This window comes from Musca domestica, unplaced genomic scaffold (genome assembly GCF_030504385.1).
Source record: "Musca domestica strain aabys unplaced genomic scaffold, Musca_domestica.polishedcontigs.V.1.1 15, whole genome shotgun sequence".
Lineage (NCBI taxonomy): Eukaryota > Metazoa > Arthropoda > Insecta > Diptera > Muscidae > Musca > Musca domestica.
In genome coordinates, this window is record NW_026712207.1 from 967,149 (window position 1) to 983,530 (window position 16,382).

Consider the following 16,382-nt stretch of genomic DNA (forward strand, 5'->3'; position numbering starts at 1 on the left):
CTTTTTATTATTATTGTATTTGTATTTCCTAACTGCTTTGGCAAACTCTAGAACGGTTTGCGAATTTAAATTCCCATTTTTTTTTTTGGCCATTGATCATTTCTCGAATTAATTTTCTAAAATCATCAACAAAAAACAAATTGTCATTAAATTTTCCATTAATTACAATCTATTTGAAAAAAATCATGTAATTTATATTCCAAACTGCCAATACGGAATATAAATACAAAAAATATAAAAGCAAATTGCAAAATAGTCAATATGACTATTTCATCATCATCACCATCAGCAGGCGTCAGTCATTTGCCAGTCATATAACAGTTAATAAATATTTTTTATTGCATTCTGCCAGGCAGCCCCAGGAGGTGTGGGGGAACATGTTTATTAATTGAATTAAATTCCAAATCACAAAACAGGAGAGATTTATGGTTTGATCTTTCAGGGAATGTTTTAGTGCAAGAGACATTTTTTGAATTTCAATTGGAAATCTATTTGAATACATAAAAATTTGACAATATTTCGCAGTAAAATATATTTTCAAAAAACAAAATCAAGAATTTCTTGTTCGTCCTTGAAACAATATTTTTAGGAATGTTCCATTCTGCTGGCATTTAAAAATTATTTTTATAAATTATAAAAAAAGTATTATTCTTGAAAAATATTTTAAAACAATTTAAGAAGTTAGGTAAATAATTTTCTTATTTTATTGTGGGGGAGGTACCAGAAAAAGTCAATCGTTATTGCCCATCTGCGAACTCAATCTAAGTTTGATAATAATAATACAATGAACCAAAAAAAAAATATATATTTTTTTTAATCCACGTTTGATTCTTGAGGAAAAAATATTTTTTTTTTAAATCTACGTTTGATCCTTGGGAAAAAATAACATATATTTTTTTTAAATCCACGTTTGATCCTTGAGGAAAAAATATTTTTTAAAAAATCCACGTTTGATCCTTGGAAAAAAATAACATATATTTTTTTTAAAATCCACGTTTGATCCTTGAGGAAAAAATAATTTTTTTTTTAAATCTACGTTTGATCCTTGGGAAAAAATATTTTTTTTTTAGAATCCACGTTTGATCCTTGGGAAAAAATATCATATTTTTTTTTTAAATCCACGTTTGATCCTTGGGAAAAAATATTTTTTGTAAAATCCACGTTTGATCCTTGGGAAAAAAATATTTTTTAAAAAATCCACGTTTGATCCTTGGGAAAAAACATATATTTCTTTTAAATCCACGTTTGATCCTTGGGTAAAAATATATTTTTTAAAAAATCCACGTTTGATCCTTGGGAAAAAATATTTTTTAAAAAATCCACATTTGATCCTTGGGGAAAATATTTTTTTAAAAAATCCACGTTTGATCCTTGGGTAAAAATATATTTTTTAAAAAATCCACGTTTGATCCTTGGGTAAAAATATATTTTTTAAAAAATCCACGTTTGATCCTTGGGAAAAAAATATTTTTTAAAAAATCCACGTTTGATCCTTGGGAAAAAACATATATTTCTTTTAAATCCACGTTTGATCCTTGGGAAAAAACATATATTTCTTTTAAATCCACGTTTGATCCTTGGGTAAAAATATATTTTTTAAAAAATCCACGTTTGATCCTTGGGAAAAATATTTTTTTAAAAAATCCACGTTTAATCCTTGGGAAAAAATATTTTTTTTTAGAATCCACGTTTGATCCTTGGGAAAAAATATCATAATTTTTTTGTTAAATCCACGTTTGATCCTTGGGAAAAAATATCATAATTTTTTTGTTAAATCCACGTTTGATCCTTGGGAAAAATATTTTTTTAAAAAATCCACGTTTGATCCTTGGGAAAAATATTTTTTTAAAAAATCCACATTTGATCCTTGGGGAAAATATTTTTTTAAAAAATCCACGTTTGATCCTTGGGAAAAATATTTTTTTAAATAATCCACGTTTGATCCTTGGGTAAAAATATATTTTTTAAAAAATCCACGTTTGATCCTTGGGAAAAAAATATTTTTTAAAAAATCCACGTTTGATCCTTGGGAAAAAACATATATTTCTTTTAAATCCACGTTTGATCCTTGGGAAAAAAACATATATTTCTTTTAAATCCACGTTTGATCCTTGGGTAAAAATATATTTTTTAAAAAATCCACGTTTGATCCTTGGGAAAAATATTTTTTTAAAAAATCCACGTTTAATCCTTGGGAAAAAATATTTTTTTTTAAATCCACGTTCGATCCTTGGGAAAAATATTTTTTTAAAAAATCCACGTTTGATCCTTGGGTAAAAATATATTTTTTAAAAAATCCACGTTTGATCCTTCGGAAAAATATTTTTTAAAAAATCCACGTTTGATCCTTGGAAAAAATATTTTTTTAAAAAATCCAAGTTTGATCCTTGGGAAAAATATTTTTTTAAAAAATCCACGTTTGATCCTTGGAAAAAATATTTTTTAAAAAATCCGCGTTTGATCCTTGGGAAAAATATTTTTTTAAAAAATCCACATTTGATCCTTGGGGAAAATATTTTTTTTAAAAAATCCACGTTTGATCCTTGGGAAAAATATTTTTTTAAAAAATCCACGTTTGATCCTTGGGAAAAATATTTTTTTAAAAAATCCACGTTTGATCCTTAGGAAAAATATTTTTTTTAAAAAATCCACGTTTGATCCTTGGGAAAAATATTTTTTTAAAAAATCCACGTTTGATCCTTGGGAAAAACAATTTTTTTAAATCCACGTTTAATCCTTGGGAAAAAATATATTTTTTTTTAAATCCACGTTCGATCCTTGGGAAAAAATGTATTTTTTAATAAATCCACGTTTGATTGTTGGGAAAAATATTTTTTTAAATCCCCTTTTAATCCTTGGGAAAAACTATTTTATTTTAAATCCACGTTTGATCCTTGGGAAAAATATATATTTTTTAAAAAATCCAAGTTTGATCCTTGGGAAAAAATATATTTTTATAAAATCCACAATTGATCCTTGGGAAAAAAATATATTTTTTAAAAAATCCACATTTGATCCTTGGGAAAAATATTTTTTTTAATCCATGTTTGACCTGGGGAAAAAATATTTTTTAAAAAAAATCCACATTTGATCCTTGGGAAAAAATATTTTTTTTTCAATCCATGTTTGACCCGGGGAAAAAATATTTTTTAAAAAAATCCACGTTTGATCCTTGGGAAATAAATATTTTTTGTTTGATCCTTTCTGTACTTGAAAAAATATATTTTTTTAAAAAACTGCACGTTTGGTTGTTGAAATAAATATTTTTTAAAAATTTCACGTTCGATCCTTGAAATAAATATTTTTTTAAAAAACTTCTTTTGGTCCTATATATAAATATTTTTTTTAAAAAATTCGACACTTTGGTATTTTTTAGTGCCAAAATTGCTTTCCAAAATAATCCAAACGGTTTGATGTCCGGTTATTTAAGATCCTTGAGAAAATATTTTTTTAAAAATCCAATATTGATCCTTAATTTTCTTGAAAAAATATTTTTTAAAAATCCACAATTGTTTTTTTTTTTTGACCCACGTTTGGTCCTTGTATAAAATATTTTTTTAAAAATATACTTTTGATCCTTGAAAAATATTTTTAATTCAGGTTTGGTGGCACTGAAGGTTCTAAAAAGAACTACACATTAAAATCCACTTAAGATCATTTAAAAAATATTTTTTTTAAAATCAACGTTTAGTAGCCTTGAAGATCCTTGTAGTCCTGAAGGTCCTTGAAGAATATTTTAAAATAAATCACATTTAGTAGTCCTGAAGGTGCTTTAAAAATTCACGTTTAGTAGTCCTTAAGGTGCTTGAAATCCTGAAGGACCTTAAGAAATATTTTTAAAAAATCAAAGTCCTGAAGGTCCTAGAAAAACAATTTTTAAAAAATCAACATTTTGTAGACCTGAATGTCCTTGATATCCACGTTTAGTAGTCCTTAGGATCCTTAAAAAAAATATTTTAAAAAATCCCACATTTTGTAGTCCTTGAAATCCACGTTCAGTAATCCTAAAGGTGCTTGAAAAAATATTTTTAAAAAATCCACATTAAGTAGTCCTGAAGGTCCTTGAAATCCACGTTTAGTAGTCCAAGATCCTTGAAAAAAAATATTTTTAAAAAATCCACATTTAGTAGTCTCGGAGGTCCTTGAAAAAAAATAATTTTAAAAAATCCACATTTAGTAATCCTGGAGGTCCTTGAACTCCACGTTTAGTTGTCCTAAAGGTCCTTGAAATCAAAGTTTAGTTGTCCTAAAGGCCCTTAAAAAAATAATCCACGTTTAATAGTCTTAAAGGTCCTTGAAAAAATATTATAAAAAAATCTACATTTAGTTGTCCTAAAGGTCCTTGATAAAAATATTATAAAAATCCAAATTTAGTTGTCCTAAAGGTCCTTCAAAAAATATTATAAAACAATTCACGTTTAGTAGTCCTAAAGGTCCTTAAAAAAATATTATAAAAAAATCCACGTTTGAAAACCATCAAACGGTCCTTGAAAAAATATTTTTAAAAAATTCACATTTGATAATTGAGGTCTTTGGAAACCTACTTTTAAAAATCCACATTTGATACCTAAGGTCCTTGAAAAAATATATTTCAAAAATCCACGTTTGGTGGCTATGAAGGTCTTTGAAAAAATATTTTTAAAAAATCCTCGTTTGATACCTGAGGTCCTTGGAAAATATATTTCAAAAGTCAACGTTTGGTGGCTCTGAAGTTCCTTCTTAAAATATCCATGTTTATTTTTCATTTGGTCCCTGAAAAAATATTCTTTAAAAAATTCACGTTTATTGATCTGAAGCTCCTTGAAAATATATTCTTTAAAAAATTCACGTTTGATGGCTCTAAAGGTACTTGAAATTATATTCTTTAAATATCCACGTTCATTTGTCCTTTGGTCCTTGAAAAAAATATTATTTAAAAAATCCACGTTTGATGGTTCTGAAGGTCCTTGAAAATATAATCCTTAAATGTCCACGTTTATTTGTCCTTTGGTCCTTGAAAAAATATTCTTTAAAAAATCCACGTTCATTGCTCTGAGGGTCCTTCGAAAAATATTTTTTAAGAAACCACGTTGGTCAATCCGAAGGTCCTTGAGATAATATTTTTAAAAAATTCACGTTTGATGGCTTTGAAGGTGCTTGAGAAAATATTTGAAAAAATCCACGTGTGGTCCTTATGGTCCATGGAAACAAATTCACGTTTAGTCCTTGAAAACAATGTTTGTTAAAAATCCAAATTTGGTCCTTGAAAAACAAAATTTTAAAAAATCTACGCTTGATCCTTGAGGTTGTTGGAAAAATATTTTTAAAAAATTATAAAAAAATCTATTTTTGGCAGCTCTGAAAGTCCTTGGCTTCTTAAAAAATATTTTTTAAATTCAAGATTTCTGTACCCCTTAAAAATAGTTTTTGCTCAATTTCTGGCTTCATAAACAAATATCATTGAAATATCCACAACTTGTGGATCCTTGGAAAAAATATTTTTGATGTCCTGCAAGTCCTTCGAAGAAAAAAATCTATAAAGAAAATAAAAGCCTTATTAACACGTGTTAGCGGCGAAACATAAAATCCAGCAACAAATTCCCATTAAATTTTCGTCAATGGATTTTATTCTCAAAGAACGGATAACACATCAATGCCATGCTTATTATGGCTAAGCATAATAATATTTACTAATGGGACAAACAACACTAATTGTATTTTGCCCCTTCTTCCCCCTTTCTTTTTCCAGGTGCTTATCGACCAACAACTTCATTGGCCTGGTGGGCATGCTGACCACTTTGCTGCTGAAATTCTATCTGCCGCCGGAAGTCTTTGAGCAATACAACAAATGGGATTGTGTGGGCAAGGTGGTGTGTCGATTTTTCGGCCTAAGTTCCGGTTGCATAGCAGCCGTCATGGCCATTGAACGTTGGATGGCGTTGGCCAGGCCATTTATTTATCACAAGGTAGGTATATTCATATCCATCCATCCATCGGAGATGTTTTGTGAAGAAGATTTAAGGGATTTATTTTTTTGGGGGTGGGGAAGTTGGTAAGGAAGTGGCGTGAGATTTTATTATCCCCAATCTAATAAAGCCAGCCATAACAATCATAAATTCAATTCACATTCGTCTTCTCGTTTTAGCACATAACCTATGAATTGGTGCGCAAAACTATAAAATCTCTGATCCTTATTGCTGTGGTCATCACCTTTTTACCCTTCTTCGGCTTTGGCGCCTACATGGATGACAGTAATCCGGCGAAAATTAAATGCCTGCGTTATCGTGATGCTGAGGGTTTTTGGAATAAAACGTATTCGGTGCTGTTTATGTTATTTGGTGAGTAAAAATAGAAATTGAAGTATTTTATTTGAAAACATTAAATTTAATGGCGTATGAGTATTGACGTAATTCATACGCCCCAAAGGCAATTCGTTTATTTTCTTGGCTGAAATGAAAGAATTATCTGTAGTATTTCTGAAAAAAAGCATCTGCAACTACTAAACTAACAAGTAAAAAAGCTGTAAGTTCAGCCGGGCCGAATTTTGAATACCCTCCACCATTTGGAACGATTTTGACAAATTTCAAAAACAATAAAATCCGTTAAAAGCTCTGTTAAAATCTTAAAAATACCAAATGTAGCTGTTATATTAGGGTCTATACGAGCACATGGACCTGTATAGGTAACTTTTGTCATAAGCCATTACAATATTCAAATGCGAAACTTGAAAAAAAATCGGTGAATAATGTCGCTAATATCATCAAAATACCGAATATCGGGAGGTACCTTTATATGGGGGCTATACGAAGACGTGGACCTGTACAGACAATTTTCTGTCTCAGGCTGTAGTATCCATTTCGAACTTCAAATACCAAATTTGAAACAATTCCGGTGAATAATGTCGCAAAAATCATCAAAATACCGAATATCGGGAGGTACCGTTATATGGGGGCTATACGAAGTCATGGACATGTACAAACAATTTTCTGTCTTAGGTTGTAGTATCTACTAAGAACTTCAAATACCAAATTTGAAACAATTCCGGTGAATAATGTCGCTAAAATCATCAAAATACCGAATATCGGGAGGTACCATTATATGGGGGCTATACGAAGACGTGGATCTACACGGCCCATTTTCAATACCAAAGGTCCTGCAGACATTATATACATTTGAGTAAAATTTTATCAATCTACTTCAATGCGTTCGGAAGCTAGTGTAATTTCCATAGACCAACAGACGGATAGACGGATTACGTTTATTCAAAATATTGACCCTTTGTGGAGGAGGTGCCAGAAGGAATGGTCCGATCTCTACTATATTTTAAATAGATTTTGTGTTGATGGAAGTATTGAGATGCACCAAGTCTGAATGGAATCGGATGCTAATTTCGTGTTTTATGAGGTTCACGGATATTCAAAATTTTCACCCATTGTGGGGGAGGTACCAGAAGGAATGGTCCGATCTCTACCATATTTTAAATAGATCTTGTGTAGATAGAAATATTGAGTTGTGCCAAGTCTGAATGGAATCGGATGTTAATTTCGCGTGTTATGAGGTTCAAGGATATTCAAAATTCTGACCCTTTGTGGGGGAGGTACCAGAAGGAATGCATCGATATATCCCATATTCACAGCAGATCTTGTGTTAGTAAAAATAATGGTATGTGTGAAATATGAAGAGAATCGGGTGCTTATTTCGGATTTTATAATCGTTTTGGTTATTCAGAATTTTGACCCTTTGTGGGGGATGTACCAGAAGGAGTGGTCCGATCTCTACCATCTTAATAACACATCTTGTGTTGATGGAAATATTGAGATGTGTCAAGTCTGAATGCAATCGGATGTTAATTTCGCGTTTTATGAGCTTCATGGATATTTAAAATTTTGACCCTTTGTGGGGGAGGTACCAGAAGGAGTGGACCGATGTATCCCATCTTCACACCAGACCTTGGGTTAATAAAAATATTGTGGTGTATGTAATTTGAAGACAAACGGACTCTTATTTCCCATTTCATACGAGTTATAATTAATTAAAATTTTCACCATTTGTGGGGGAGGTACTTGATGGAGTGGACCGATATTGTCCATTTTCGCACCTGACCTAGCACTGATGCAAATATTAGGATTTGCAAAGTTGGAGCAAAATTGGGTTATCCTTTCTCTTTATGTGCAATAAAATAGTTTCTTTGAAAAGTTCGACCTTTTGTGGGGGAGGTAGCAGAAAGAGTGGACCGATTTTGCCCATCTTAACACCAGACCTTGGGTTAATATAAATATTGGGATGTGTGAAATATGAAGACAATCGGACTCTTACATCACATTTTATAACAGCTATAATTATTCAAAATATTGACCCTTTGTATGGGAGGTACTGGATGGAGTGGTCCGATATTGTCCATTTTGCATTGATAAAAATATTAGGATTTGCAAAGTTTTAGCAAAATCGGATTATCCTTTCTCCGTCTGTGCAGTAAAATATTTTCTTTGAAAAGTTCGACCTTTTGTGAGGGAGGTAGCCGAAGGAGTGGTCCGACATTGCCCATCTTCGAAGTCGATCTAAGTTTGATAATAATATTACGGTGTATCAAGTTTAGACCAAATCAAATACTCCCTTTGAGAGTTCTCGTGCGCCCCAGCCAGACAGACATACGGACGGACGGATGTACATCGCTAGATCAACCCCAAATGTCCTGAAACGGATTTGGTCCAAAGAGACCTAGGGTCTAAAACTATATTTCCATGAGGCATGACCGTAGCAAATGATATATAACCTCTCTAGGCATATGGCTGAGGGTATAAAAATGTTCTTAAAATACCACTTTTGGTAGTTCAAAAATACTCCTAAAAATCTACGTTTGGTCCTTTGAAAAAAAAAACTTAAAAAACCCGTACTGTGACCTTGTTGGTCCTTTGTAAATGAAAGCTCCTTCATTGTTTTTTATTGTTTAAAAACCAAAGGTAATTTTAAAAATTCCCTCTATCGCTTACTTCAATCAAAAGCAATTTCCATATTGTCAATTAAACCCTAAAATAATGATTGCTGATAATCGAAAAAAAAACTCCTTTATAAGCCGAAAATATTCCATCGGTAGCTGCTGCTTGAAAAAATACCACAAAAATATTCCATTGATTATGGTCTTCATAATTTATCATCAAAGGCCTGGGAATGGCAATTTAATACCTCAACAAAACACTCAATATTGACAGTTTACATAGGCCGCCAACATCAGGCCATCTACGACCTCCCCCTTTCCCTCTCTATCTCTCTCTGAGAGAAGCCCTACGAAAAATATCCTTTAATTGATGACAAACAGCAAACATCATTTATCAGCATTTAATGTTTTTAGTGGCTAACGCAATTGACGTCGACTTCTTCGTCTTCTTCATCGTTGTTTTGCCCAAAACTTCCGAAACATTTGTCTTCTATTTTTATGTTTTCAATTTTCTTAAGTTTCTCACCCTCTCTCCCTTCTCTCCAACCTTTTGCAGGCACCCTGCTCTGTGTGGTCATAGTCGCTTGTAATTTATTTGTTATGCGCGTTCTATGCTTCATTGGCCGCACACGCACCACCCAGCGTCACATGACCTATGACATGGTGAATCGCAGCGAAAAGGGTTCCGTGGCTCAAATCGATGCTGAGAGCTCGAGTGGCACGACACTGTATCAGCATGGCCAGAGCAGTACGACACACATACCGCAATATCATCACAGCAACAGTGTAACACTGTCGGCCCATGCCTCGCCGGATGAAATAAAGTTCGCCAAGTTGATGTTGTTCCTGAGCATATCATTCGTTATCTGCTGGATGCCACAGATGGTAAGTGGGATGAATGGATGGATGGTGAATGTTAGAGAGCAAAGGATTTGGAAATGAAAAAATTGTATATTAGGGTGATTGGAAGGTGGTTTTGTTGAAAGAAAGGAGAAATTCTCTTTAACCTTCTGAAGCTCTTCTATGACTAGAAGACCTTCTAAAGCACTTCTATGATAAGAAGACCTTTTGAAGCTCTTCTATGACCAGAAGACCTTCTATAACTCTTCTATGGCCGGAAGACCATCTGAAGTACTTCTTTGGCTAGAAGAGCTTCTGGCGCTTTTCTATGGCTAGAATACCTTCTGAAGCTCTTCTATACCTAGAAGACCTTCTGAAGCTCTTCTATACCTAGAAGGCCTTCCGAAGCTCTTCTATACCTAGAAGGCCTTCTGAAGCTCTTCTATACCTAGAAGGCCTTCTGAAGCTCTTCTATACCTAGAAGGCCTTCTGAAGCTCTTCTATACGTAGTAGGCCTTCTGAAGTTGTTCTATACCGAGAAGACCTTCTACAGCTCTTCTATGCCTAGAAGACTTTCTGCAGCTCTTCTATTACTAGAAGACTTTGTGCAGCTCTTCTATTACTAGAAGACCTTACGAAGCTCTTCTACGAGTAGAAGACCTTCTAAAGCTCTTCTATGGCTAGAAGACCTTCTGAAGCTCTTCTATGGCTAAAAGACCTTCTGAAGCTCTTCTATGGCTAAAAGACCTTCTGAAGCTCTTCTATGGCTAGAAGACCTTCTGAAGCTCTTCTATAGCTAGAAGACCTTCTGAAGCTCTTCTATAGCTAGAAGACCTTCTGAAGCTCTTCTATGGCTAGAAGACCTTCTGAAGCTCTTCCATGGCTAGACTTTCTGAAGCTCTTCTATACCTAGAAGGCCTTCTGAAGCTCTTCTATACCTAGAAGGCTTTCTGAAGCTCTTCTTTACCTAGAAGGCTTTCTGAAGCTCTTCTTTACCTAGAAGGCCTTCTAAAGCTCTTCTATAGTCAGAAGACCTTCTGAAGCTCTTCTATGAACAGAAGACCTTCCACAGCTCTTCTATTACCAGAAGACCTTCCACAGCTCTTCTATAAACACAAGACCTTCTACAGCTCTTCTATGACCAGAAGACCTTCTGAAGCTCTTCCATGGCTAGAAGACCCTCTTAAGCTCTTCTATGGCTAGAAGACCTTCCTTCTGAAGCTCTTCTATGGCTAGGAGACCTTCCACAGCTCTTCTATGACTAGAAGACCTTCTGAAGCTCTTCTATGGCCAGAAGACCTTCTGAAGCCCTTCTATGGCCAGAAGACCTTCTGAAGCTCTTCTATGGCCAGAAGACCTTCTGAAGCCCTTCTATGACTAGAAGACCTTCTGAAGCTCTTCTATGGCCAGAAGACCTTCTGAAGCCTTTCTATGGCCAGAAGACCTTCTGAAGCTCTTCTATGGCCAGAAGACCTTCTGAAGCTCTTCTATGGCCAGAAGACCTTCTGAAGCTCTTCTATGACCAGAAGACTTTCTACAGCTCTTCTATGACCAGAAGACCTTCTGAAGCTCTTCTATGGCTAGAAGACCTTCTGAAGCTCTTCTGTGTCTAGAAGACCTTCTTAAGCTCTTCTGTGGCTAGAGGACATTCTGAAGCTCTTCTGTAGATAGAAGGCCTTGTAAAGTTCTTCTATGAACAGAAGACCTTCTAAAGTTCTTCTATGAACAGAAGGCCTTCTAAAGCTCTTCTATGACTAGAAGACCTTCTAAAGCTCTTCTATGACTAGAAGACCTTCTGAAGCTCTTCCATGGCTAGAAGACCCTCTTAAGCTCTTCTATGGCTAGAAGACCTTCCTTCTGAAGCTCTTCTATGGCTAGGAGACCTTCCACAGCTCTTCTATGACTAGAAGACCTTCTGAAGCTCTTCTATGGCCAGAAGACCTTCTGAAGCCCTTCTATGGCCAGAAGACCTTCTGAAGCTCTTCTATGGCCAGAAGACCTTCTGAAGCCCTTCTATGACCAGAAGACCTTCTGAAGCTCTTCTATGCCTAGAAGACCTTCTGAAGCTCTTCTATGGCTAGAAGACCCCCTGAAGCTCTTCTATGGCTAGAAGACCTCCTGAAGCTCTTCTATGGCTAGAAGACCTTCCGGAGCTCTTCTGTGACTGGAAGGCCTTCTGAAGCTCTTCTATGACTAGAAGACCTTCTGAAGCTCTTCTATGACTAGAAGACCTTCTGAAGCTCTTCTATGACTAGAAGACCTTCTGAAGCTCTTCTATGGCTAGAAGACCTTCTAAAGCGCTTCTACGAGCAGAAGACGTTCTTAAGCTCTTCTATGGCTTGAAGACCTTCTGAAGCTCTTCTATGGCTAGAAGACCTTCTGAAGCTCTTCTATGGCTAGAAGACCTACTGAAGCTCTTCTATGGCTAGAAAACCTTCTGAAGCTCATCTATGGCTAGAAGACCTACTGAAGCCCTTCTATGGCTAGAAGACCTTCTGAAGCTCATCTATGGCTAGAAGACCTTCTGAAGCTCTTCTATGCCTAGAAGACCTTTTGAAGCTCTTCTGAGACTGGAAGGCCTTTTAAAGCTCTTTTGTGACCATAAGAGCTTCAGAAGCTCTTCTAACTATAAAAGGGCTTCAGAACGTCTTCTAGCTATAGAACAGTTTTTATTTTTCACCTTCTAAAGCTCTTTTTACCTGGAAGACCTTCTAAAGCTCTGATACGGCTTGAAGTCATTCCGACGCTTTTCTGTGACTTAAAACCTTCAGATATAAGACATTCCAAAGCTCTTCGATCCATAGAAAATCTTCTAAAGCCTTTTGGAGCCTTTAAAGCTTTCCTATATCCAATAGAGCATTAAAAGCTATTTTATATCCGTAAGAGCTTTTAAAGTTCTAAGGATTTTCTTCACTAAGAAAGCTATTCGATGGTTATAAGACCCATTGGAGGCTCTTCTGTGACTAAAAGACTTTCTGATGCTTTTAAAGCTCCTCTACATCCAGAAAATTGTTTGAGCTTCTAAAGCTATTCTATCTCGGAATTGAATTTTACAGCTCTCTTAAGCGTCGAATACTTCATTTATATCTGGAAGAGCTTTGAAGCTCTCCCATCACTAGAAGAGCTTTTAAAACTCTTCTGTAGCCTGAAGAGCTTTAAATGGTATTTAACAACTGGAAGACCATTTGAAAACCTCCTGTAAAAAATAGATCTCCAAATTTTTTCCTGTTATTTTTTTTTTTAACACCCCTCTACCCACCCTAATGTCCAGTGAAAATATATGTTAATGATTCCAACAAAAGAGCAAATTTTTAATTAATTGGATATTGAAATCTTATCTGAACATTTCCAACATTTTTTTCTCCGCAAATAATGCCTTTCTCCATTTCATTTCATTCCATTGCTTCTTCCAGATTGCCATTCCCATGGCCATTGTACCGAATCGAGTGCCGAAAGCACATCCTTTCTTCTTGATTGCTGACATGCTGATGGCATTACATTTCACATCCGACCCGTATGTGTATGTCTTGAGTCGCACCAAACATTCGTACATTTTGGGCTGCCTGAAACGTTGGCGTACCGGTTTGAAGCGTTCGCACAGCGATCAAAGTCGTTTGCGCGCCACCCTGGAACAGCATACATTGGAGTGTGGACTCAATTGAAATCGATGATGATGGTGATGATGAAGTGTGGATGGATGATGTATGGCAGAGTAGCAGGGCAAGTATAATGCATTGTGTATTATTTATGGAATCTTCTTAATTAGTTGTTTCCTTTTAGGCGGTAGCAGCGGAACAAATTAACAACAAAGGCAAAGATGGAAAACCTTTGTGGCATACTAAAACAATTTTTGTTTCATTTTTTTTTTGCGTTGGCATTGTGGAGGCTTGACATCTTCATTACACAAGCGAGATCATGTTGGAAGCTGTTTTATTGATTAGCCAGCCATTGGCTCTCCCACAGTCGGCTTTGTTGTCTGCCACGCCACATCATGTCTGGTCGGCCTGGTCTCCATAGGTACTTAACAACCTAGCATTTCGTTTCATTTTTGTATTTATTATTTTTTATTTTTATCATCAACTGAGTTGATACATTAACCCACTTTTCTTTTCATATCGTTTACATGTGTGTGTGTATCCATATGCGAAGCTGTCATCCTTTCATCTGGAGGACAATTACTATTTGAAACAACAAAACATTTTGAGTTATAAATAGAGCCGCCAAGTAGTCTATTTCCAAGACCTATGATTTTTTTATTGAAAAAAAAAATCAAGAGTTTATTCCAGTTTTAGTTTCGAGTTGATTCAAATTGAATTTGAGAGTGAAGCAAGGACTGGCTGCTTATTAAGGAATGTGTATTCGGAATATTCGGTTAACAAAATTAATTAAGGAACATTTTTGGAAGATTTGAAATGGGATATTTTGTTACAAAATGGAAAAGAAATTGGAAAAATGGAAATGGAATACCCAAGAGTTCTAAACAGATTTATCTTTAAAAATTTAAGGTCTTAAAAGGATTCTCTTAAATGCAAGCATATAGATCTGGAAAAATCTTAAAAAAATTGGAAAAGTTGGTGCATAAGCATAAAAAAATCCAGATCGGACCATGAAAAAATCATGACAATTTTTGAAAAAAAAAAAATCATAAAATTTCCTTTATTTTTTTATAATAAAAATAACGGTCTCCAACAAAAATTATTTTAAAAATCTTGGATTTTAGTTAATAATTTAAAGATCCATAAATAAAACCATATCCATAGACTTAGGGTCCTTGAAAATATCTTAAAAAAATATTCTAAATTTTCTTAAAAAAAATTTAAACAATTACTGTTCTAAGGTCCTTAAAAATCCTTTTTTTTTTGGTCTGAGGGCTTTGAAATATCTTTAAAAAAATCTCAAAATTTCGGTGCATAAAAATTTTTTATTTCAAAATCCAGATCGATCCAAGAAAAAATCATTGAAATTGTTAAAAAAAATCATAAAAAATGTCTTCAAAAAAAATTGTAAAAAAATGGAGCTGTCCTTAGAAAAATACGGATAGGTCCTTGGAAAAATTCATTTTGAAAAATTCTCGAATGGATCTTGAGAAAAATCTCCTTTAAACAAATTTACAACTGGTCTTTGAAAAAATCTCAATTAAAAATTCTAAATTTTAATGTGACCAAGTTCCTTGGAATAGCAATTCATTTAATTTCCACGTTTAAGGTGACAAAGGTCCTTGGAATAAAAAAGAAGAGCATTAATCTCAAAGCCTTAAAAAAAATATTTTTAAAAAATCTGGAAATGTTTGTGCATGAAAATGATATCTTTAAAAAATCCAGATCGGTCCATGAAAAGATCATAACAATTTTTGAAAAAAAACATATTTTTTTTAATATTGAGCGGTTCTTAAAAAATAGGAGTAGGCCCTCGAAAAAAATTCTCAAAAAGTCCTTGAGAAATTTTCCTCAAAAAATACCTGCCGGTCCTTGAAAAAAAATCTCCTCTAAAAAATCCACTGTCTATTGTGACAAAGGTCCTTGAAATATAAATTCTATTAAATGCCACGTTTAAGGGGACAAAGGTCTTTGAAATAAAAATTCTAACACAATCCTCACTTAAGATGTCCAGGACAAACTTAAAAAATCCAATTCTAAGTTACCAAAGTTTTGTGAAATAAAATTTCTTATAGAATCCACTTCACATGAATTCACATCTAAGGTGTCCACGAACATGGGTAGGTTGAACACTTTTCTCATGGAGCTTGCCGTCTACTTCCACGTCGAGGAATATGAAAATATCCGCCACTTAATCATGACTCCAGTAGACCATTTACATGAGGAGACGAAATTCCTTCCCTTGCGTCAGCATACTCATATGCTTTCGTTGCAGTACCTGTAAGTCTTCCCTGATTTGATTTTTCATGATTTTTTCAAATACTTCATAGTAAGAAATCGTGGACTAGTTCGACCAAGCTGAACTTTTAATCCACTTCACCATTTTGAAAAAACTTGAAATTTTTCAAAAAAAAAAATCAGTAGAAAAATACCTCTCAAATAATAACCCATATATGGGGGACTATACGAAGACGTGTTCTTTCATAAGTAATTTTTTGTCATAAGCTGTAGTACCCCTTATGAAGTTGGAATAAAAAATTTTAAACATTTCTGGTAAAAAAATGTCGTCAAAATTCCGAATATTGGGAGATACCGTTATGTGGGAGCTATAGGAAGAAGTGGAGCTGCTTCTTTGTCATAGACTGTAGTAGCTATTACGAACTTCGAATACAAAATTTGAAAAAAATTCCGGTAAAAATGTCGCTAAAAACATCAAAATACTGAATCTTGAGAGGTACACTTATATGAGGGCTATACGAAGAGGTGTACCTACATGGCCCATTTCTTCAAAAAAAAAAATCTTGAAATGTTGGTATAAAAATGTTATTTTAAAATTCCAGATCGGTACATGGAAAGATCATAACAATTTCTGAAAAAATCGTAAAAATTCACTTAAAAAAAATTAAGAAAAAGAGAGGCCTTTAAAAAAATAATAGTCTTAAAAATTGTTATTTAAAGAATCCAACATTAATGATTCAAATATCCATTAAAGAATTTTTCGGTTAAAGATTTAAAGTTCCTTGGGAACAATC

At 33.9% G+C, this 16,382-nt stretch overlaps 1 protein-coding gene across 2 annotated transcripts in view; it reads left to right on the plus strand.

Annotated features, from left to right (window-relative positions):
• LOC101892534 (prostaglandin D2 receptor) overlaps positions 1–16,096 on the plus strand; it is a 31,613-nt gene extending 15,517 nt beyond the window's left edge. The window contains exons 2-7 of one of the 2 annotated variants that reach the window (XM_059119454.1): positions 5,729–5,945; positions 6,125–6,317; positions 9,471–9,799; positions 13,168–13,474; positions 13,535–13,771; positions 13,904–16,096. In XM_059119454.1, the coding sequence (XP_058975437.1) occupies positions 5,729–5,945; positions 6,125–6,317; positions 9,471–9,799; positions 13,168–13,416 (988 nt within the window). In that variant the 3' untranslated portion in view covers positions 13,417–13,474; positions 13,535–13,771; positions 13,904–16,096. Of the gene's footprint in view, positions 1–5,728; positions 5,946–6,124; positions 6,318–9,470; positions 9,800–13,167; positions 13,475–13,534 lie in introns of both variants that reach the window. The other variant, XM_059119453.1, reaches the window with a different exon arrangement.
• Positions 16,097–16,382: the final 286 nt, after the last annotated feature.